This window comes from Chiloscyllium punctatum, chromosome 37 (genome assembly GCF_047496795.1).
Source record: "Chiloscyllium punctatum isolate Juve2018m chromosome 37, sChiPun1.3, whole genome shotgun sequence".
NCBI classification, from domain to species: Eukaryota; Metazoa; Chordata; class Chondrichthyes; order Orectolobiformes; family Hemiscylliidae; genus Chiloscyllium; species Chiloscyllium punctatum.
In genome coordinates this window covers 47545458-47569481 of record NC_092775.1, presented here as the reverse complement: position 1 = coordinate 47569481, position 24024 = coordinate 47545458, and the positions used below count along the sequence as shown (strand labels likewise).

General features: G+C 40.9%; 1 protein-coding gene across 5 annotated transcripts in view; it reads left to right on the top strand.

The window, feature by feature from the left end:
* nol4lb (nucleolar protein 4-like b) overlaps positions 1-24024 on the top strand; it is a 366154-nt gene that overhangs the window by 46722 nt on the left and 295408 nt on the right. For all 5 annotated transcript variants that reach the window (XM_072556794.1, XM_072556795.1, XM_072556790.1 and 2 more), the window contains one exon: positions 16748-16903. In XM_072556794.1, coding sequence (XP_072412895.1) covers positions 16748-16903 — 156 coding nt within the window. The remainder of the gene's footprint in view (positions 1-16747; positions 16904-24024) is intronic.

Below are 24024 nucleotides of genomic sequence, written 5' to 3'. Positions count from 1 at the left end.
TGTATGAAGTCAAACTGACCTTTGAGAACACAGCTGTGATTACTTGATTGTCTTGGTGACAGGTGTCTAGTTTGTAGAAACTGCAAAATTGGCATGGATTACAAAACAGATTCAGCATGAAATCAATCAAAAATATTGCACTTAAAACTCCCAATATGATAATATCCCCAAAAGAAAATAAGCTTTTTACATTCATAAATAGATGAAAAGAAACAAATTTCTACCTGACAGCTCTTACTGTGCAGGGATGATTGTGTTTTCTTGTATCAACATCTTCTATAGTTTTAGTCAGTTGTAGCTGAGATGTCAGCGGGCCTGTATAAACATTTTACCTATATATTAGTGTATTAAAATCTTACCTCTGCGCACACTTTATTTCAGTTTTTCAATATAAAAATTCCTAAATTCACATTCATGATTGAATTTGCTCAGAGAAATTAATCACACCTCTTCCCAATGGAGATGTTCCAGCACCACGCATGGATGCAGCTTGTTATTGCAGTAAGACACCTTTAAATAGACAGTTTTAATCATAAACATGGCCTGGTAATTTCAAATAAAACTTTTAAAATATTAAAAGGGGGCTGAATTGTATTGAATCATACAGCACAGAAGGAGGGCATTCGGCCTTTTGTGGTTTTGTGGACACTCTGAAAGTTACACTCAATTAGTTTCATGCCCCTGCTCTTGTCCCATTCACCTACTTTGTCTCTTTTACAAGTATATTGTTACTACTGAATGAGGAGTGATCGGGGCTCCCCTCTATTGTTGAACTCCCACTTATTCAGTTGCAGCAATGCTTTTTAACTTCTGTTTTAGCATATATCACACTTCAAATATATGTCACTCTGCGCAAATCAAAAAAGAGCCATGATTATTGACTTTCCTTTATCACAAGCACTGAATATTTCTTCTTGTATACTTCATCTTACATTGTGGTTAATGTTAAGAGGCCTGTAAACCACTTGCAGTAGTGAATTTCTTTCACTTATTATTTCTCATCTCCAAACATTACTGATCCTTCATCCTGATTGCTAGAACCAAGGTCATCTCTAACTATTTCATCAATGATATCCTTGATTAACCATACTATCCTTCCACCTATACCGAGCTTCGTCTTCTTCTTAATATTTAGGACCCGACTCCTGTCATTCCTGGCATGTTTTCATAATGGTTATCAGTTCATATTTATTTAACTCAAAAGTGCTATCAATTTGTTTACTACATGAATGCTACGTGCATTCAGATTCAGATATAGAGTCCTTACTTTTGTCTTTTTGTTCTCTTTCTAATATCTAATTTAGATTGGTGGTGTATTCTGAGGTTTATTTTCCTTATTCTTTCTGCCACTCTCTGACCTTCATTTCCGATAATTCTATTTGGCTCACTTGACTCTTCCCTTCAATTTCCAGCTTGATTTCTTACTTCTTACTTGTTTAAAACCCTTTCTACTGCCTTAGTTATACAGTTCGCTAGAACATATATCCCAGCATGATTCAGGTCAGACGATTCCAACAGTACAACTCCAAATTTCCCCAGTATTGATGCCACTGCCTCTGCACTGTGAGATCCAAAAGGGTTAATTTGTTCTGCTGACCTGTAAGAAATTGGATGCCCCAGTGGTAGGATGATATCTTTCTCTGTCTTGCAGGTAGAATGTAAAAAAAAATTACATTGTCATCTCCTATTCAGAATCAATAGGAATATGGTAATTAAAAATCTGACTCCACCCTGCAGTTTAAAAAAAAATGATTTACACCAGATGTTGCCATTAAGGAATGATCTAAATTACATTGTTTCTGGAAATGGTCAAGTCACTGCATTGTGTCTTGAGTGCCATGTGACTATGGGGGAGCGGCTGGGGGTTGTCTTGTGGGCATTACTTACTGTGATGTCAAAAATTTGTATAAAGAAGAACTGGTCCCTTTGTTCAGAGATATCTCTTGACATGGCTTTTGCAAACATTGCAAAGTGGGTTAACGGTTCCTCTAAAGCTTGTACTTGCTTAATACATGTTCACAGAAGTTGGCATATTGCAGTTGCATCAAGTGTGTAAGAATCTCAATAAAAAGAACTTAACAAATGGAACCCACTTTTCCCACACCTGTCTTTCAGCCACATATTTATTTAACTGTTCTTATGAGCCCTCTGCTAATTGCAACCCAGCTCAATGGGACCTATCTCACCATTGTCTGCCAATACACTATTAGAATTTGTTAACCTTATCAATCACAAAATTAACTGTTACTTTTAATGACAATTTTGTTGTGTTTATTAAATGCTGATATCACTTACAAGTTAAAGTTATTTACTTTTAAAATGCATTTAGGGGATGTAGGCTTTCTTGGATGGTCAAACATTGTTGCCCATCTCTAACCTTAAGAACTTGGTGGTGAACTGCCTTCTTGAACCACTGAAATCCAAATGGTAGAGAAATACCATTTGGGTAAGTTTTGAGATAAGACCAATGGGAGAGGATTCTGGGATTTGGGAGCATTGAGAAGAGAGACTTGTGTTGCAAACATCGGTGATGATTCTGGGATTAGGATATAATTGAAGTGTGATTTTTGGAATTTGTGATTATTGAGGGAGAATTCCTGGATCTGGAAGTGAGTGTCAAGATTCAGCATAATTTAACAGCACAGTGACTTTGTGGTTAGTACTAATCCTCACAGCACCAGGGATCTTGGTTCACATATGTTTTTGATAAGGGGCTGAATCCACTACTTTTCATCATTTATATAAATGATTTGGATGTGAGCATAAGAGGTATCGTTAGTAACTTTGTAGATGACACCAAAATTGGAGGTATAATGGATAGTGAAGAAGGTTACCTCAGATTACAACGGGATCTTGATCAGATGGGCCAATGGGCTGAGAAGTGGCAGATGGAGTTTAATTCAGATAAATGTGGGGTGCTGCATTTTGGAAAAGCAAATCTTAGCAGGACTTATACATTTAATGATAAGGTCCGTGGGAGTGTTGCTGAACAAAGAGACCTTGGACTGCAGGTTCATACATCCTTGAAAGTGGAGTCGCAGGTAGATAGGATAGTGAAGAGGGCATTTGGTATGCTTTCCTTTATTGATCAGAGTATTGAGTACAGGCATTGGGAGGTTATGCTGCCGCTGTACAGGACATTGATTAGGCCACTGTTGGAATATTGCATACAATTTGGGTTTTCTTCCTATTGGAAGGATGTTGTGAAACTTGAAAGGGTTCATAAAAGATTCACAAGGATGTTGCTAGGGTTGGAGGATTTGAGCTATAGGGAGAGTTTGAATAAGTTAGGGCTGTTTTCCCTGGAGTGTCGAAGGCTGAGGAGGTTTATAAAATCATGAGGCGTATGGATAGGATAAATAGACAAAGTCTTTTCCCTGGGGTGGGGGAGTCCAGAACTAGAGGGCATAGGTTTAAGGTGAGAGGGGAAAGATATAAAAGAGACCTAAGGGACAACTTTTTCATTCAGAGGGTGGTACGTGTATGGAATGAGCTGCCAGAGGAAGTGGTGGAGGCTAGTACAGTTGCAACATTTAAAAGGTATCTGGATGGGTATATGAATAGGAAAGATTTGGAGGGATATAGGCCGGATGTTGGCAGGTGGGACTAGATTGGTTTGAAATATCTGGTCGACATGGACAAGTTGGAATGAAGGTCTGTTTCCATGCTGTACATCTCTATGACAGCATTACGGCTGTACATAGGGAAGATTTTCCTGGGAATGCATCCAGGGAAGTTATTTGGGTCGGACTCAGAACTAAGAAAGGGACAATCACCTTATTGAGATTGCATTATAGACGCCCCAATACTCAGCGGGAAACTGAGAACAGATTTGTGAGGAGATCTCAGCTATCTGTAAGAGTAATACGGTAGTTAAGGTAAAGAATTTTAATTTTCCAAATATATATTAGGACTGCCAAAGAATTAAGGATTTAGATGGAGAGGAATTTGTTAATTGTGTACAATGAAAAAAAAAGTCAAAACAACAGCAGTTTTAAAAGGGAGAAAAGGAAGCACATGCTGAGTTCAGTGCAGAAGAGAGAGAGAGAGAGAGAAAACTGACACCATAGTGAATCTGCACAGTTACTGCCTTTGCTGTTTGAATTCATGTATCGCTCGACATCGGAGTGCGTCTGGGAAAATTAACAAACAGTGAAACTCATAACTGATACAACTGAGACGTGTATAGTTTTAAGTGTGGACTACAGAAAGTTTGCAGTAGTGAGTAGAGTATTGATATGTTTTTGGAGATATGTCTCTTGATTAAATTTAAAATATAAGCTATGACTATTAATTTAACCTGGAGCAGTGTTTTGTAGAGGAATAAGATGGTGTTATTTTCTGGATATGCACTTCTTGTCAGAGTCACACAGAGATGAGTTAACTCCAGGAAAGGTAAGAGAGGTAGTCAGTTCGTGCTGGAGTCTTCTGTGGGTATCCCCATTTCAAACAAGTATGCTGTTTTGGAAAATGGAGAGGGTGATCAATTCACAGCTGAACGTAGCATGAACAGCCAAGTTTCTGATATTGAGACTGGCTCTAATGTAATGAGGGGTTTGTCAGGTTTCAAGAGATCAATTGGGTTAGGGGACTCGCTAGTCGAGGTACAGACAGACGTTTCTGTGGCTAGCAGCAAAATATCAGAATGGTGTGTTGCTTCCCTGGTGCCAGGATCAAGGATGTCTCAGAGAGGGTGCAGAATGTTTCAAGGGGGAGAGAGGCCAGAAAGAGGTCATAGTCCACATTGGAACCAACGACATAGGAAGGGAAAAGGTTGAGATTCTGAAGGGAGATTACAGAGAGTTAGGCAGGAATTTAAAAAGGTCCTTGAGAGTAGTAATATCTGGATTACTCCTGGTGCTACGAGCTAGTGAAGACAAGAATAGGAGGATAGAGCAGATGAATGCATGGCTGAGGAGCTGATGTATGGGCGAAGGATTCACATTTTTGGATCATTGCAATCTCTTTTGGGTAGAAGTGACCTGTACAAGAAGGACAGATTGCACCTAAATTGGAAAGGGATGAATATTCTGGCAGGGAGATTTACCAGAGCTGCTCGGGAGGATTTAAACGAGTAAGAGAGGGGGGGGGAAAGGGAGATAGTGAGGAAAGAGATCAATCTGAAACTGATACAGTTGAGAACAGAAGCGAGTCAAATAGTCAGGGCAAGCAGGGACAAGGTAGGACTAATAAATTAAACTGCATTTATTTCAATGCAAGGGACCTAACAGGGAAGGCAGATGAACTCAGGGCATGGTTAGGAACATGGGACTGGGATATCATTAGCAATTACAGAAACATGGCTCAGGGATGGGCAGGACTGGTAGCTTAGTGTCCCAGGATACAAATGCTACAGTTAGGATAGAAAGTGAGGCAAGAGAGGAGAGGGAGTGGCATTTTTGATAAGGAATAGCATTACAGCTGTGCTGAGGAAGGATATTCCTGGAAATACATCCAGGGAAGTTATTTGAGTGGAACTGAGAAATAAGAAAGGAATAACCACCTTATTGGGATTGTATTATAGTCCCCTTAATAGTCAGAGGGAAATTGAGAAACAAATTTGTAAGGAGATCTCAGCTATCTGTAAGAATAATAGAGGGGTTATGGTAGGGGATTTTAACTTTCCAAACATAGACTGGGACTGCCATAGTGTTAAGGGTTTAGATGGAGAGGAATTTGTTAAGTGTGTACAAGAAAATTTGCTGATTCAGTATGTGGATGTACCTACTAGAGAAGGTGCAAAACTTGACCTACTCTTGGGAAATAAGGCAGGGCAGGTGACTGAGGTGTCAGTGGGGGGGGGGGGGGGGGCATTTTGGGGCAGGGACCATAATTCAAGTTGTTTTAAAATAGTGCTGGAAAAGGATAGACCAGATCAAAAAGTTGAAGTTCTAAATTGGAGAAACACCAATTTTGATGGGGGGTATTAGGCAAGAACTTTCAAAAGCTAGTTGGATCAGATGTTCGCAGGTAAAGGGAGGCTGGAAAATGAGGAGCCTTCAGATATGAGATAATGAGAATTCAGAGAAAGTATATTCCTGTTAGGGTGAAAGGAAAGGCTACTAGGTATAGGGAATGCTGGATGACTAAAGAAATTGAGGGTTTGGATAAGAAAAAGAAGGAAACATATTTAAGGTATAGATAGGAGAGATCGAGTGAATCCTTACAAGAGTATAAAGGCAGTAGGAGTATACTTAAGAGGGAAATCAGGAGGGTAAAAAGGGGACATGAGATAGCTTTGGCAAATAGAATTAAGGAGAATCCAAAGGGGTTTTACAAATACGTTAAGGACAAAATGGTAACTAGGGAGAAAATAGGGCCCTTCAAAGATCAGCAAGGCAGCCTTTGTGTAGAGCTGCAGAAAATGGGGGAGATACTAAATGAGTATTTTGAATCAGTATTTACTGTGGCAAAGGATATGGAAGATATAGAATGTAGGGAAATAGATGGTGACACCTTGAAAAATGTCCATATTACAGAGGAGGAAGTAATAGATGCCTAGTAACGTATAAAGGTGGATAAATTCCCCAGGACCTGATCAGGTATATCCGAGAACTCTGTGCGAAGCTAGAGGAGTGATTGCTGGGCCTCTTGCTGAGATATCTGTTTCATCTATAGTCACAGGTGAGGTGCTGGAAGACTGGAGGTTGGCTAACATGGTGCCACTGTTTAAGAAGGGTGGTAAGGACAAGCCAGGGAACTATAGACCAGTGAGCCTGATGTCAGTGGTGGGCAAGTTGTTGGAGGGAATCCTGAGGGACAGGACAAATATGTATTTGGAAAGGCAAGGACTGATTAGGGATAGTCAACATGTCTTTGTGCTTGGGAAATCATGTCTCACAAACTGGATTGAGATTTTTGAAGAAGTAACAAAGAGGATTGATGAGTGCAGAGCGGTATATGTGATCTAGATGGACTTCAGTAAGGCGTTCAACAAGGTTCCCCATGGGACACTGGTTAGCAAGGTTAGATCTCAGGAAATACAGGGAGAACTAGCCATTTGGATGCAGAACTGGCTCAAAGGTAGAAGACAGAGGGTGGTGATGGAGGGTTGTTTTTCAGACTAGAGGCCTGTGACCAGTGGAGTGCCACAAGGATCGGTGCTGGGTCGTCTACTTTTCGTTAATTATATAAATGATTTGGATGTGAGCATAAGAGATATGGTTAGTAAATATGCAGATGACACCAAACTTGGAGGTGTAGTGGACAGCGAAGAGGGTTACCTTTGATTACAACAGGATCTTGATCAGATGGGCTAATGGACTGAGAAGTGGCAGATGGAGTTTAATTCAGATAAATGTAAGGTGCTGCATTTTGGGAAAGCAAAGCTTAGCAGGACTTATATACTTAATGGTCTTAGGGAGTGTTGCTGAACAAAGAGACCTTGGAGTGCAGGTTCATAGCTCCTTGAAAGTGGAGTCGCAGGTAGATAGGATAGTGAAGAAGACGTTTGGTATGCTTTCCATTATTGGTCAGAGTATTGGGTACAGGAGTTGGGAGGTCATGCGGCAGCTGTACAGGACATTGATTCGGCCACTGTTGGAATATTGCATGCAATTCTGGTCTCCTTCCTATTGGAAGGATGTTGTGAAATTTGAAAGGGTTCAGAAAAGATTTACAAGGATGTTGCCAGGGTTGGAGGATTTGAGCTATAAGGAGGGGCTGAACAGGCTGGGGCTGTTTTCCCTGTAGCCTCGGAGGTTGAGGGGTGACCTTATCGAGATTTACAAAATTATGAGGGGCATGGATAGGATTAATAGACAGCGTCTTTTCCCTGGGGTGGGGGAGTCCAGAACTAGAGGGCATAGATTTATGGTGAGAGGGGAAAGATATAAAAGAGACCTAAGGGGCAGTTTTTTCATGCAGAGGGTGGTATGTGTATGGAATGAGTTGCCAGAGGAAATGGTGGAGGCTGGTACAGTTACAACATTTAAGAGGCATTTGGATGGGTATATGAATAGGAAGGGTTTGGAGGGATATGGGCCAGGTGCTGGCAGGTGTAACTAAATTGGGTTGGGATATCTGGTCGTCATGAACGGGTTGGATCGAAGGATCTATGTTCTGTGCTGTACATGTCAATTACATTATGACTCTAAGAAAATTTTCTGATTCAGTCAGTGGGTTTACCTACTAGAGAAGGTGCAAAACTTGACCTACCCTTGGGAAATAAGGCAGAGCAGGTGACTGAGGTGTCAGTGGGAGAGCACTTTGGGGCCAGTGAACATAACTCTAATAGTCTTAAAATAGTAATGGCGAAGGACAGACTGGATCTAAAAGTTGAAGTTCTATGTTGGAGGAAGGCCAATTTTGATGTTTTTAGGCAAGAACTTTAAAAAGTTGATTGGGGGCAGATGTTCACAGGTAACGGGACGACTGGAAAATGGGAAGCCTTTAAAAATGAGGCAACAAGAGTCCAGAGACAGTATATTCCTGTTGGGGTGAAAGGCAAGGCTGGTAGGTGTAGGGAATACTGGATGACTAGAGAAATTGAGGTTTGGTTAAGAAAAAGAAGGAAGCATATGTCAGATACAGACAACAGAGATCGTGTGATTCCTTGTAAGAGTATAAAAGCAGTAGAAGTATATTTAAGAGGGAAATCAGGAGGATAAAAAGGGAGCATGAGAAGGCTTTGGCAAACAGGGTTAAGGAGAATCCAAACAAATTCCACAAGTATATTAAGGACAAATGGGTAACTCGGGAGAGAACTGAGTCCCTCAAAGATTAGCAAGGCAGCCTATGTGGGGAAAGAGATGGTGACATCTTGAAAAATGTCCATATAACACAGGTGGTGATGCTGGATGTCTTAAACGCATAAAAGTGGATAAATCACCAGGACCTGATCAGGTGTACCCTAGAACTCTGTGAGAAGTTAGAGAGATGATTGCTGAGTCCCTTGCTGAGATATATGCATCATTGATAGTCACAGGCGAGGTGCTGGAAGACTGGAAGTTGGCTAATATGGTGCCAATATTTAGGAAAGGTGGTAAGGAAAAGTTAGGGAACTATAGACCAGTGAATCTGACATCGGTGATGAGCAAGTTGTTGGAGGGAATCCTGAGGGACAGGACAAAGATGTATTTGGAAAGGCAAGGACTGATTAGGGACAGTCAGCATGGCTCTGTGCATGGGAAATCATGTCTCATGAACTTGATTGAGTTTTTTGAAGAAGTAACAAAGAGGATTGATGAGGGCAGAGCAGTGGACATGATCTATATGGACTTCCGTAAGGCATTCAACAAGTTTGCTCATGGTAGCCTGGTTGGCAAGGCTAGATCTCATGCAACACAGGGAGAACTAGCCATTTGGATACAGAACTGGCTTGAAGTTGGAAGACAGAGGATGGTGGTGGTGGAGGGTTGCCTTTCAGACTGGAGGCCTGTGACCAGTGGTGTGTCACAAGGATCGGTGCTGGGTCCTCTGGTTTATGTCATTTATATAAATGATTTGCATGTGAATGTAGGAGGTATAGTTAGTTAGTTTGCAGATGACACCAAAATTGGAGGTGTACTGGACAGCACAGAAGGACAGCATTGTACTTCAGAGTACAATGGGATCTTGATCAGATGGAGTTTAATTTAGATAAAAATGAGGTGCTGTTTTGGAAAGGCAAATCTGAGCAGGACTTAAGGTCCTGGGGAATGTTGTTGAACAAAGAGACCTTGGAGTGCAGGTTCATAGTTTCTTGAAAGTGGAATCTCAGGAAGATAGGATAGTGAAGAAGGCATTTGGTATGCTTTCCTTTATTGGTCAGAGTATTGAGTATAGGAGTTGGGAGGTCATATTGCAACTCTACAGGACATTGCTTAGGCCACTTTTGGAATATTGCGTGCAATTCTGGTCTCCCTCCTATCAGAAGGATGTTGTGAAAATTGAAAAAGGTTCAGAAAAGATTTCCAAGGATGTTGCCAGCGTTGGAGATTTGAGCTTTAGGGAGAGGCTGACTAGGGTGGGACTGTGTTCCCTGGAGTCTTGGAGGCTGAGGGGGGTGACCTTTTAGAGGTTTATAAAATCATGAGGGGCATGGATAAGATAAATAGACAAGGTCAAGATTTGAGTGGCGCTGGAAAGGCACAGCAGGTCAGGTGGCATCCAAGGAGCAGGAGCTGGCAAAAGCCCTTCATCAGGATTGAGGCTGGGAGCCTTAGGGGTGGAGAGATAAATTGGAGGGGGGTGGGGCTGGGGAGAAGGTGACTGCACTCTCAGCTACCTTCTCCCCAGCCTCACCATCCTTCCATTTATCTCTCTACCCCTAAGGCTTCCAGCCTTATTCCTGATGAAAGGCTTTTGCCCGAAACATCGATTTGCTCCTCGGATGCTGTTGACCTGCTGAGCTGTTACAGCACCACTCTAATCTTGACTCTAATCTCTAGCATCTGCAGTACCCACTTTTGCCTGAATAATTAAGGTCTTTTCTCTGGGGTGGGAGAGTTCAGAACTAGAAAGCACGGGTTTAAGTTGAGAGGGGAAACATTTAAAAGGGACCTAAGGGGCAACATTTTTGCACAGAGGGTGGTGCATGTATGGAATGAGCTGCCAGAGGAAGTGATGGAAGATGGTACAATTACAACATTTAAAAGGCATCTGGATGGGTAGTTGAATAGGAAGGGTTTAGAGGGATTTGGGCCCAGTGCTGACTAATGGGACTAGATTAGGCTAGGATATCTGGTTGGCATGGACGAGTGGACCGAAGGATCTGTTTCCATGCTGCACATCTCTATGACTCTCTGACTCTAATTTCAGCCTCTAACAACTGTATGTGTGGAGTTTGCACATTCTCCCTTGTCTATATGGGTTTTCTCCCACAGTCCAAAGATGTGCAGGTTAGGTGGATTGGCCATGTTAAGTTGCCCATGTTGTCCATGTTATGTTGTCCAGGGTTGTGCAGGATCGATAGAAATGCAGGGTTACATGTATAGGGTTGGGGGCGGTGGGGGGATGCTGGGCCTGGCTGGGAGGCTGTTGGACAGTTGATGTGGACTTGATGGACCAAATGACCTATTTCTATATGGTAAGGATTCTATGATAATTGAAGAGGGAGCACTGGAGTATTGTGGAGCAAACAGTCTAGCAGTATTTGACTACAATCAAACAAAATGACAAGTCTAACAACCTGTGAGAGAGGGGAACCAATAGGATGGGTCTAGAAGTACTGGTGGCCTTTTATGAACTATTGGGTGCAAACTCATCATCATCCTTCCTAACTCATCAACATTGCCTTTGGGTTTCCTGCTATTTCTTCCATCATTTGTCAGTGTTTACTTTCTTATTGTTAACAAGGCCGAAAACTTATGTTAGATTCTTTAAAAGTATTGGACAGAAAATCATAAGCTAGTCTACAAAAGATCCTGATATGCACATTTTTCACAAACACTTCTAGCAGATATTGCTGTGTGTTGGACATAACGGAGAATTACATTTTTAATAAATGAAAGAAATACCTAACATATCTGAATATACTTTGACTTTTTTCAAAGATACTTTGGCACACCTATCAAATCTTTTTGGTGTGGAGATTGTATGGTGGGAAATTACGCAAAATGTTATGCTCAGATATAACATTACTGAAAGTTCTCATCAGCGGCTTTCTGGTATTAATATCTGGGTGAGGCCCATACCTTTGAAACATGCTAAGGCCTTAAAGTAAAATTTTAAAATAAATGTATTAAAAAGACAAAGTAAATGTTTTTGTACTATTTAAATATTCTTCATTTTCTTTAAAATCGTTTGTTTAGATGTATAAAATTTCAATTACTTCGAAATAAAAATGGAAGCCAGGAGCTTTACGAAATTATCATTAGGGGTGATTTAATTGGTGCATCAATATACTGTCTTGGGAAAAGTTTACGCACACTTTACTCATTTTCAAATACTGACATAAAGCTATTCATTATAATGTGCTGGCATATGTTTTATTTTGATCTCAAATCATAATAATGCAAAACTGCTTTATGTTTGTCATACAGGCACTTGGAAAGAATCTACTTTTGCATTTAGTTTTCTCCAGTCTCCTGGATCTCCAATCTTGTCCTCTTGCATGCTCTCTTAGTAAGGACTTCTATTATGGCACTTGTAGTCCAAAGTTCTTTATTTTCTTTAAAGCAGTTAGATGACATATTTACACAACAAATATCAGCAAATCTGTTGTTATTTTAAAATATGGTTATTTCAAGCATTTCTTTGTTTACACTTGAATGTTGTTTGATTTGATATTTTTAGATGCTTTCAAAATTACATGTTTTTGCATATGAATTCTATAGTCCCCAACAAAATCAAAATTTAAAAGTCAGTAGTCAGATGATCCAAATAAATATTTTGGCAAAGTTAGTGTTCTGTTGCAGGAAGTAAAATTTGTTTAGAAGATCATTTATAATCTGTTACTTGTGCAAATTGCAGCTTGAATTCTTGCTTAAATTGTGAATCTTTAACTATTAGAAACATTGATAGATTTAATTGTTCTATCTCAGAATATTGACAATATTGTCAAAACCACTGAATGTATATCTATATTTTTTATTATCTCTTAAAGAACAAGATTTTCCAATTCCCTATTTATTAATTTTGGCACAGAATGATTGCAGCACAGAGGAAGGCACTTTGGTCTGTAGTGTCTGTGTTGGCTCCCTGAAGGAACAGTTGTCACTCACTGCCATCTTCCCATGGTCCTGCACATTGTTCCTTTTCAGAAAATAATCAAATTTCCTCCAATGCCTGAATTGAACCTGTGATCATCACACTTTCAAGTAGTGCATTCCATGTCCTAACCACTTTTTTCTGTGTGAATTTCTGCTTTTCTCATGTCACTGGTGATTTAGTTGGTAATGACCTGACACCTGCACTCTCTTTCTCTTTATCCTCTCACCAGTGGGAACAGTTTTTCCCTATCTAATGTGTTGAGCCCCTCATGATTTTGAATAACTCTATCAAATGTCCTCTCAATCTTCTCTTCAAGGGAAACCATTTCAGCTTCTCTAATCTATCTACGTAACCAAAGTTCATCATTCATGAAACTATTCTTATGTATCTTTTTTGCCACCTCTTCAATGCCTTTTTGTTTATCCTCAAGTGTACACTCAAGTCTAGATGTACTCCAGTTGAAGCTAAACCAGAGTTCTATAACATAACTTTATAAACTATAGTTTGCAGTTCTGTGCTTGTAACTTTAATAGTCTGTCTTGAAGTTCTAATACTTCTCAGAACCAATAAATTCTGCTTCTAAGAAAATAAGCATTTTAAGATGTCATTAAAATTTTAACAGTCATAAGAAAATAATAGCACTGATCATATGCAGGTAAATGTGCCCCACTGCCTTATCAATAACAATAAGATGAATGTTTGATCCACAGCTGTTGATCAGAACACCAGGAATAGTTCTTGCTTTTCTTTTGAATTATGCCTTGGGATCTGAATTGGTAAAAGCAGGCCATGATTTGATCTCATCTAAAATAGAGCACCAGTGGAAATGCAAGATCCTGTAGGTACTGAGCATGGGTGTCAGTACAGATGAAATGCCAAATCCTGGAGTAGGGCTTGAAGCCACAACATTGAGTTAGATAGAGAGAATGTTGCCAATTGATGCAAACCAGTACTTATAAAGGGACACTACTGTCAGTTTTGTGAATGCTCATATTCAGCGGCCCCAAGGTTCCCTCTCTCCTCAATTTGAATATATGATTGAAAAATAAAAGTGGTGACTATATTTCAAACATACTCGATTGACTGTAAAACTATTTAGGTCATGAACGGTGCTATTTAAATGTATGTCTACTTATGGTATAGTACAATGTATCATACACATTGTTCGGTTAGGCTGTTTAAGGCTGTAATTAATTGAAGGTCGACAATTAAGCATGAAGCTGCTGGGGAGGGGTATAAATTAGAAATTATTTAAGCGAAAAATAGTGACTGATGTGATTGATGAGCCATTAAATTCGCAATCCTGCAATTTCTTAGTCTGATACATTTTACATATGAAAATTGTCATTTACATAAACTCAGGCTAAATTTGAATTAATAGCACACTAAAATATATATCTACCTTCAGTCCATATTAACAAAATGTTTTTAAATGATTTAAAATAATGAAAAAATTCAATTCTGTTCCCATTGATCCATCATATTTAACTTGTATCAAATACATATCACATGAAACATTTGAAATACTCTGCACGAAACTCAACATAGCTACAATTATTTCGGAGACAAAATGAGTAAATCACATGCTGGAGATGTGATTAACTTCTATGTTGTTGGCAACATAGTATATTTATGTTATGCATTAGCCAACTAATGTGTGGCTTAGGTAGCACCGGAAAACAAAATGTGATGATTTAAAAATTAAACGTGAATTAATGTATTCGAGGTTCTAATAGATTTGAAGTTAAATATTTACTGTTCGCGCCTGAAATTTCGGCCAATGAAAATGGTTACAGCAAATTAGAAGACATCCTCTGTGCCAAATGGCTGCACAATGAGATAAACAGTACTCAAGGTAGAGTCGTAAAGTCATAGAGACGTACAGCATGGAAACAGACCCTTCGGCCCAAACCGTCCATGCGGACCAGATATCCCAACCCAATCTAGTTACCTGTCAGCACCTGGCCCATGTCCCTCCAAATCTTTCCTATTCATATACCCATCCAAATATCTCCTTAAATGTTGCAGTTGTACCAGCCTCCACCACATCGTCTGGCAGCTCATTCCATACACGTACCACCCTCTGTGTGAAAAAGTTGCCCCTTAGGTCTCTTTTATATCTTTCCCCTCTCACCATAAACCTATGCCGTCTAGTTCTGGACTCCCCGACCCCAGGGAAAACACTTTGTCTATTTATCCTATCCATGCCCCTCATAATTTTGTAAACCTCTAGAAGGTCACCCCTCAGCCTCCGACGCTCCAGGGAAAACAGCCCCAGCCTGTTCAGGCTCTCCCAAAAGCTCAAATCCTCCTACCCTGGCAACATCCTTGTAAATCTTTTCTGAACCCTTTCAAGTTTTACAACATCTTTCCGATAGGAAAGAGACCAGAATTGCAAGCAGTATTCCGACAGTGGCCTAACCAATGTCCTGTACAGCCGCAACATGACCTCCCAACTCCTGTACTCAATACTCTGACCAATAAAGGAAAGCATACCAAACGCCGCCTTCACTATCCTATCTACCTGCAACTCCACTTTCAAGGAGCTATGAACCTGCTCTCCAAGGTCTCCCCGCTCAGCAACAGTCCCCAGGACCCAAATATTAAGTGTATAAGTCCTGCTAAGATTTGCTTTCCACCTTGCACTTATCTGAATTAAACTCCACCTGCCACTTCTCAGCCCATTGGCTCATCTGGTCCAGATCCTGTTGTAATCTGAGGTAACGCTCTTTGCTGTCCACTACACCTCCAATTTTGGTGTCATCTGCAAACTTACTAACTGTACCTCTTATGCTCGCATCCAAATCATTTATGTAAATGACAAAAAGTAGAGGACCCAGCAGCGATCCTTGTGGCACTCCACTGATCACAGGCCTCCAGTCTGAAAAACAACCCTCCACCATCACCCTCTGTCTTCTACCTTTGAGCCAATTCTGTATCCAAATGGCTAGTTCTCCCTGTATTCCATGAGATCTAACTTTGCTAATCAGTCTCCCATGGGGAACCTTGTCGAACGCCTAACTGAAGTCCATATAGATCACATCTACTGCTCTGCCCTCATCAATCTTCTTTGTTACTTCAAAAAACTCAATCAAGTTTGTGAGACATGATTTTCTACACACAAAGCCATGTTGACTATCCCTAATCAGTCTTTGCCTTTCCAAATATATGTATATCCTGTCCCTCAGGATTCCCTCTGACAACTTGCCCATCACTAACATCAGGCTCACCAGTCTATAGTTCCCTGGCTTGTCTTTACCGCCCTTCTTAAACAGTGGCAACACTTTTGCCAACTTCCAGTCTTCCGGCACCTCACCTGTGACTATCAATGATACAAATATCTAAGCAAGAGGCCCAGCAATCACTTCTCTAGCTTCCCACAGAGTTCTCGGGTACACCTGATCAGGTCCTGGGATTTATCCACCTTTAACCATTTCAAGACATCCAGCACTTCATCCTCTGTAATCTGGACATTTTGCAAGATGTCACCATCTATTTCCCTCCAGTCTATATCTTCCATATCCTTTTCCACAGTAAATACTGATGCAAAATATTCATTTAGTAATCTCCCATTTTCTGTGGCTCCACACAAAAGCTGCCTTGCTGATCTTTGAGGGGCCCTATTCTCTCCCTAGTTACCCTTTTGTCCTTAATATATTTGTAAAAGCCTTTTGGATTCTCCTTAATTTTATTTACTTAGAAATCTTGTTTTTACTTTCGATGGAAATTTACTGAAGGCGCAAATTAGATTGCAATGTAGTCTTTGTACATTCTATCTCCGTCTTGCTGCAATCTGCATTTGATATTTTAAAAAAAACAAAACTGTGGATGCTGGAAATGCGAAACAAAGCAGAAAGTACAAGAAGTTGTTCGTGAGAAGAGTTGAGTCACGAGTAGAAAAGTTAGCTCTTTTTCCGCTACTGTGGCTGCCAGACCTGTCGAGTTTCTCTGGCATTTTCTGTTGTTACCACAATCTGAACGGTAAAACGAGTGTCTGCTTGGTTTGTGATAACTGTTACTAACTAGCTGAATACACACATCCAGCTATGGTGGTGCAGTGTAAGATATTTCTGAAATGATTACTGCTGGTGAATGTTGTAATGTCCTTTCACAGACTGGAGATGGAGTCACAGCTAAAGAAAGCATCTCTCTGAAACGTGTGGCTGTGGTGGAGGATTTTTTCGACATCATTTATTCTATGCACGTGGAAACAGGAACGGAGACTGCGAAGACGGCAAAACACGCCGGACAGAAGCGGACTTACAAAGCGGTGAGCAAACCCTTCAAGAATTATTGTATTCAAATGAATGTTCCCGTAGTCCCGCAGATGCAGTTCTGGGTTATTTTACTCATTTTATATATTGTTTGCTACATTATTGCAGTATACCTGAAAGGAATCAAGCGTTTAATGGCTTTGAAACATTCCCGAACACTATATGATTTCTAAATAAAAACCGAAAGAACGGTGGATACTGTAAACTAGAAACAAAGAAGTTGTTGGAAAAGATCTGGCAACGTCGGTGAAGAGAAATCAGAGTTAACGTTTTGTGACTTTTCCTCAGAACTATATAATTTATGTCGCATTTGGTAACATTAATATTGAAACCTTATTGTCATAATTAACTACAAAACCAATTTAAACATTTTCATATTAGCTTTATTCAAACTGTGCGCCTAGTCAGATGTACTGACTTGAGGCAGGACGTCACGTCAGCTCTGATGAAGAGTCATCTAGAGTTAGCTCCAGGGATGCTGCCTGACCCAGCAATTTTTCTGTTATCAGTACAGATTCCAGCATCTGTAGTAATTTGCTCCTCCTTTCCCACTTAGAAGGCGGGAGAGAAACTACATTGCCACGAATGTCTTGATATATGCACTGTTGCTGTTCCTTTAAAATACACCAATCTGAGCAACAAATACGAAAGCGCTTCTTGTTATAATACAAACTAAAATAATTGAATTTCTTCACACCATATTCAGAGTCTATCCTATCATTGATTCGGAGTTTAGCATTTTATGAACAGAAATTACATTACGTTGTAAAATTGCTGGCTGAGCTGGTAGATTTGTCCTCCGATGTTTTGTCACCATATTAAGTAATATCATTAGTAAACCTTAGATGAATATAGATTTGGATCCCATTTACTGATCTCTCAGAAACAGAACCGAAAATGATATCACGTACCACAATAAACCAAGACACACAAATAGCAAGCGGGACAGAACACTTAAGCTTCACCAGACTCTCACTGATGATGTTACCTAGCATGGTGAGGAAACATCTGAGAACAAATCTACCAGCTCAGCAAGCAAATTTACAACCTGATCCACAACCTGAGTTACAAATCTTCTCCAAAATTGCAGAAATCACATTAGTTAAAGTCCTGCCATTCGTGGATGTTTTTTTTTCCTGGAAACCCAGCCAATACTGAATTCACAGAAGGTGAATGTATTTTATAACAGAAGTTGGTTGAATAGGTTCTGACAACCCAACATTTTATGTATAGTAGATAACAGAAGATAAAATTCAATGGATTTTCTACTGAGAAATAGTGTGGTAAATGAGTAATGTATAATCGACAATCATAAGGCTGTCTGGCAGAAGGCTAGAGGTAAGGTTGGATGTTTACTGGAAGGTGGAGAGTATGGGAGAGGTGTAGATGTTGACATAGCAATAAATTTTTTATAAATGTATGTTTTGACGGATTTGCCTTTTGTTTTGTAGTTTGTAAAGTTCTAGATGCGAAGCAAAACCAGTGTTAGCCACTCTGCTTTCCATGCTTTTTAAAATTATAGTTGCTTTTTTCCCCAATTGTTCAGCTACTTTCATGGGGCCAGCCATAGTCTATGCTGAATGTGGCTGCAACCCCTTCTCGCTCATACTCATTCACAATCTAACAGGACTGCACTATACAGTATACCTAATCTCTGGAAATCATTACAATGAGGTAGGGCCCACGTGCAAAATGGCAGCAGTTGCGTGGTATGCACTCAGTGCTGGAAGTACAGTTTCAGCGCATCATCAACACATCTTATGGCTGAATCGTACTTTTCCTGGCTAAGTTCAAGTTGTGTCAAGTTTTTTGGAGGGCTTGATGCCACAAACCATCTAACTAAACTCGCCTCACAAATTACCTACAACGCTTCTATGGTTTCTTTCTTATTTGTCTTCAGCCCCAACTTACCATGTGCCATTCCTAGAAATAACTCGCCACCTTGGATATTCTGGCATTAACTGGCATCCCTGGCACCTATGCCATCTTTAAAAGTCCACTGTGCACCTGGTAAAGCACTGTTTGTCCGGGGCCACCTTGCACAGTTACTGACATTTGCCCTGGACATGGCAGAAGGAGAAACTGGCATCCCACTTTACAGGCTGGGTCCTGAAGATTATGCTGGACAGGATGCTGCTATCTCAGGACTTCCTTCTCCCTCCAACAACAGCATGCCATGATCCTTCCAGCCTGGTTCAAGTCTGTCACGCGTGGTAAAACAGTCTCATCTGTTTTAGGAATGCCCAGCATTGTAGGAAGAAGGTAAATGACCCCCACTCCTCTAGTATATGTTCAACCATCTTGTCTCTGCTTTGTCATACTTACTATCTCTCCCACTGCATTCCCACCAAGATTCATTATCTACCACTCTCACTATTCCCTTTAACATCTTTCCAATTGCTCTCTCTCAACCCAATCTATGACACTACTCACTCAGTATGTCCTCTGTGCTACCCCTTCACTCATTCAGGACACCTCATCACATGCACCACCAGTAATTGGTGTGGCACCCTGTTGCATCTCCAGTAATACTGCCGCACTGTCATTCCATGAGGAAAAAAGCCCACATTAGGGGAGAAAGACAGTCAAGATGGGTGGTGTGCTGCTCATCACTTGGCTCCTGGGGAAGCTGATCCTGATTCTGACACTCTAATGAGGCCTGGACTACTATTAGAGGATGCTTTTAACTTACTGTCTGGGAACCTGTGAACACAAGCTATTTCTCTGATGGAGGCCTGCTGACAATTATGACAAGTTTTTTGGTTTTGTGTTTCCACTAAATGGCATGGCAAGACAGCAGTAATATGAGCGTGGTGTTTTGCGTTGAGAGGGCAATGTGCAAAACACCAAGGGAAGACCTGGATGAGATATAGCTCAAGCTGTTGAGAGAGGTAAAGGAAGAAATATCAGGGGTCCTGGCAGTAATTTTCAAATCCTCTCTGACCACAGGTGAGGTGCCAGAGAACTGGAGGACTTCTAATGATGTCCCATTATTAAAAATTGAAGGGAGGGACAACCCAAGAAATTATAGGACAGTAAGTATAAATTTAGTACTGGGGAAGTTACTTGAAAAAAGAACTGAGTAACAGAATACATCTGCACTTGGAGAAGTGTGGATAGTCATCAAGCATTTGTTAAGGCAAAGTCAAACTTTATAAATTTGATTAAATTATTTGAGGAGATAACAAGGGCTGTTGATGTGGGTAATGCATTTGATGTATTTGACGTGATCTGGTCTATCATGGCAAACCAGTTAATAAGATAAGTGCCTATGGTATCCAAAGTGAACTGGCATGTTGGCCAAAACTGGCTGAGAGGCAAGAGTAGTGGACGATGATGGAGAGAGATTTCTGTGACAAGAAGTCTGTTTCCAGTGGAATTCTGCAGGCCTTTGTGCTGTATCCCTTCTGTTTGTAGTGTCCATTAGTTACTTGGACTTAATTGTAGAGGGTATGAGGGTGACATGAAAATTGGTGGGATGGTCGATAGTGAGGAAGATAGGCATTATGTGCAGGACGATATTGATAGATTGGTCAGTTGGGCAGAACAATGATAAATGGTATTCAATCCACAAAAGTGTGAGACATTACACAAGGCAGGGACCACACGGTGAATTATCTTGGTGTGCATACCCACAGATCTCTGAAGGTAGCAAAGCAGTTAGGCAAGGTACTTAAGAAGACCTATTAGCTGAGGTGCAGGATAGATGAGCAAGTAGATCAGTAGGTAGCCAGAGGATTGGGGAATCTTTAAAAACCAGCAGAGCATAACTAAAAAAGGAATAGTGGGGAATATGAAATATGAGTGAGCTAGCTAGTAATATAAAAGAAGATTGCAAGAGCTTTTGTTAGCTATCTAAACAGTAATCAGGAAAATTTGCATAATTTTTCATAATGGAAGACACCAGTAAATACCAGTACTTCATCTTGAAGGGGTAGAGATGAGTAGTGGCCATCTCTAAGGAAGCTGAAAGGTTTGAAGATGGTTAAAACACCTGGACCACAGAGTTGTCCAGCATGGAAACAGACCCTTTGGTCCAATTTGTTCATGCTGACCAGATATCCAAAATTAATTTAGTCTCATTTCCCAGTATTTGTTCCATATTCCTCAAACCCCTTCCTATTCAAATAGCCATATGGATGCCTTTTAAATGTTATAATTGTACCAGCCTCCACCACTTCCTCTCTGGCAGCTCATTCCATACTTAATACCACTCTCTGCATGAATAAGTTGCCCCTGAGGTCACATTTAAATCTTTCCCCCCCCCTCACCTTCAATCTAAGCCTTCTAGTTTTAGACTGCTCTCCCTTGGGAGAAAGGCCTTAGCTATTTACCTATCCATGCCACTCATGATTTTATAAACCTTCTTAAGAACATAAGAAATGGGAGCATGAGTAGACCACCTGGCCCATCAAACCTGCTTTACCATTCCATAAGATCATGGCTGATCTTTTTGTGGACTCTGCGACATTCACCTACCTGCTCACAATAACATTTAATTTCTTTACTATTCAAAAATCTATCTACCTTTGCCTTAAAAAATTCAACAAGGTAGCCTCAACTGCTTCTCTGGGGAGGGAATTCCACGAATTCACAACACTTTTGGTGAAGAAGTTCCTCTCAACTCAATCCTGAATCTGCTCCCCCTTATGTTGAGACTACACTCCTGAACCCTAGTTTCACCCACCAGTGGAAACAACCTTACTGCTTCGATCTTATCTATTCCCTTCATAATTATGTGTTTCTATAAGATCACCCCTCATTCTTCTAAATTTCAATAAGCACAGTCCCAGTCTCCTCAATCTCTCCCGGTAAGTCAATTGGGAAGTAGTGACCATAATACAATAAGCTTCAATCTGCAATTTGAGAGGGAAAGGGTACAATCGGAAGTGACAATATTTCTGTTGAATAAAGGGAACTATGGAGCTATGAGGGAGGAGCTGGCCAAAGTTCAATGGTGCAATACCTTAGCAGGGATGACAGTGGAGGAACAATGGCAGATATTTCTATGTATAATGCAGAAGATGCTGGATCAGTTCATTCCAAAAAGGAAGAAAGATCCTAGGAGGAGGTATGGGTGGCCATGGCTGACGAGGGAAGTTAAGAAACATTTAAAGTTAAAAGAGAAAAAGTACAACATGGCAAAGGTAAGTGGGAAAACGGAGGACTGGGAAGCTTTTAAAGAACAACAGAGGATTACGAAGAAGGAAATATGCAGAGAAAAAATGAGGTACGAAGGTAAACTGGCCAAAAATATAAAGGAGGATAGTAAAAGCTTTTTTAGGTATGTGAAAGGCAAAAAAATGGTTAAGACTAAAATTGGGCTCTTGAAGACAGAAACAGGGGAACAAAGAAATGGCAGAAAAATTAATTGGTACTTCAGATCTGTGTTCACTGGGGAAGACACAAGCAATCTCCCTGAGGTAACAGTGGCTGAAGGACCTGAACTTAAGGGAATTTATATTTGCCAGGAATTGGTGTTGGAGAGACTGTTAGGTCTGAAGGTTGATAAGTCCCCGGGGCCTGATGGTACTGAAGGAGGTGGCTCGAGAAATCGTGGATGCGTTGGTGAGTATTTTCCAGAGTTCGATAGATTCGGGATCAGTTCCTGCGGATTGGAGGGTGGCTAATGATGTCCCACTTTTTAAGAAAGGTGGGAGAGAGAAAGCAGGAAATTATAGGCCAGTCAGTCTGACCTCAGTGGTGGGAAAGATGCTGGAGTCTATTATAAAGGATGAAATTACGACACACCTGGATAGTAGTAACAGGACAGGTCAGAGTCAGCATGGATTTATGAAGGGGAAATCATGCTCGACTAATCTTCTGGAATTTTTTGAGGATGTAACTCTGAAGATGGATGAGGGAGATCCAGTAGATGTAGTGTACCTGGACTTTCAGAAAGCTTTTGATAAAGTCCCACATAGGAGGTTAGTGAGCAAAATTAGGGCGCATGGCATTGGGGGCAAAGTACTAACTTGGATTGAAAGTTGGTTGGCTGATAGGAAACAAAGAGTAGTGATAAACGGCTCTATTTCGGAATGGCAGGCAGTGACCAGCGGGGTAGCGCAGGAATCAGTGCTGGGACCGCAGCTTTTTACAATATATGTTAATGATATAGAAGATGGTATTAGTAATAACATTAGCAAATTTGCTGATGATACTAAGCTGAGTGGCAGGGTGAAATGTGAGGAGGATGTTAGGAGATTACAGGGTGACCTGGATAGGTTAGGTGAGTGGTCAGATGCATGGCAGATGCAGTTTAATGTGGATATAATGTGTTATAATGTGGATCCACTTTGTTGGCAAGAACAGGAAGGCAGATTACTACCTAAATGGAATTAATTTAGGTAAAGGGGCAGTACAAAGAGATCTGGGTGTTCTTGTACACCAGTCAATGAAGGTAAGCATGCAGGTATAGCAGGTAGTGAAGAAGGCTAATAGTGTGCTGGCCTTCATAACAAGAGGGATTGAGTATAGAAGCAAAGAGGCTCTTCTGCAGCTGTACAGGGCCCTGGTGAGACCACACCTGGAGTACTGTGTGCAGTTCTGGTCTCCAAATTTGAGGAAGGACATTCTGGCTATTGAGGGAGTGCAGCGTAGGTTCACAAGGTCAATTCCTGGAATGGCGGGACTACCTTACGCTGAAAGACTGGAGCGACTGGGCTTGTATACCCTTGAGGAGAAAGTGAGGACTGCAGATGCTGGAGATCAGAGCTGAAAATGTGTTGCTGGAAAAGCGCAGCAGGTCAGACGGCATCCAAGGAGCAGGAGAATCAACGTTTGGGCCCCTCCCCCAAGTCCCTCCTCCCTACCTTTTATCTTAGCCTGCTTGGCACACTTTCCTCATTCCTGAAGAAGGGCTCATACCTGAAATGTCGATTCTCCTGCTCCTTGGATGCTGCCTGATCTGCTGCACTTTTCCAGAAACACATTTTCAGCTTGTATACCCTTGAGTTTAGAAGACTGAGAGGGGATATGATTGAGACATATAAGATTATTAAAGGGTTGGACACTCTGGAGGCAGGAAACATGTTTCAGCTGATGGGTGAGTGCGAACCAGAGGACACAGCTTAAAAATATGGGGTAGACCATTTAGGACAGAGATGAGGAGAAACTT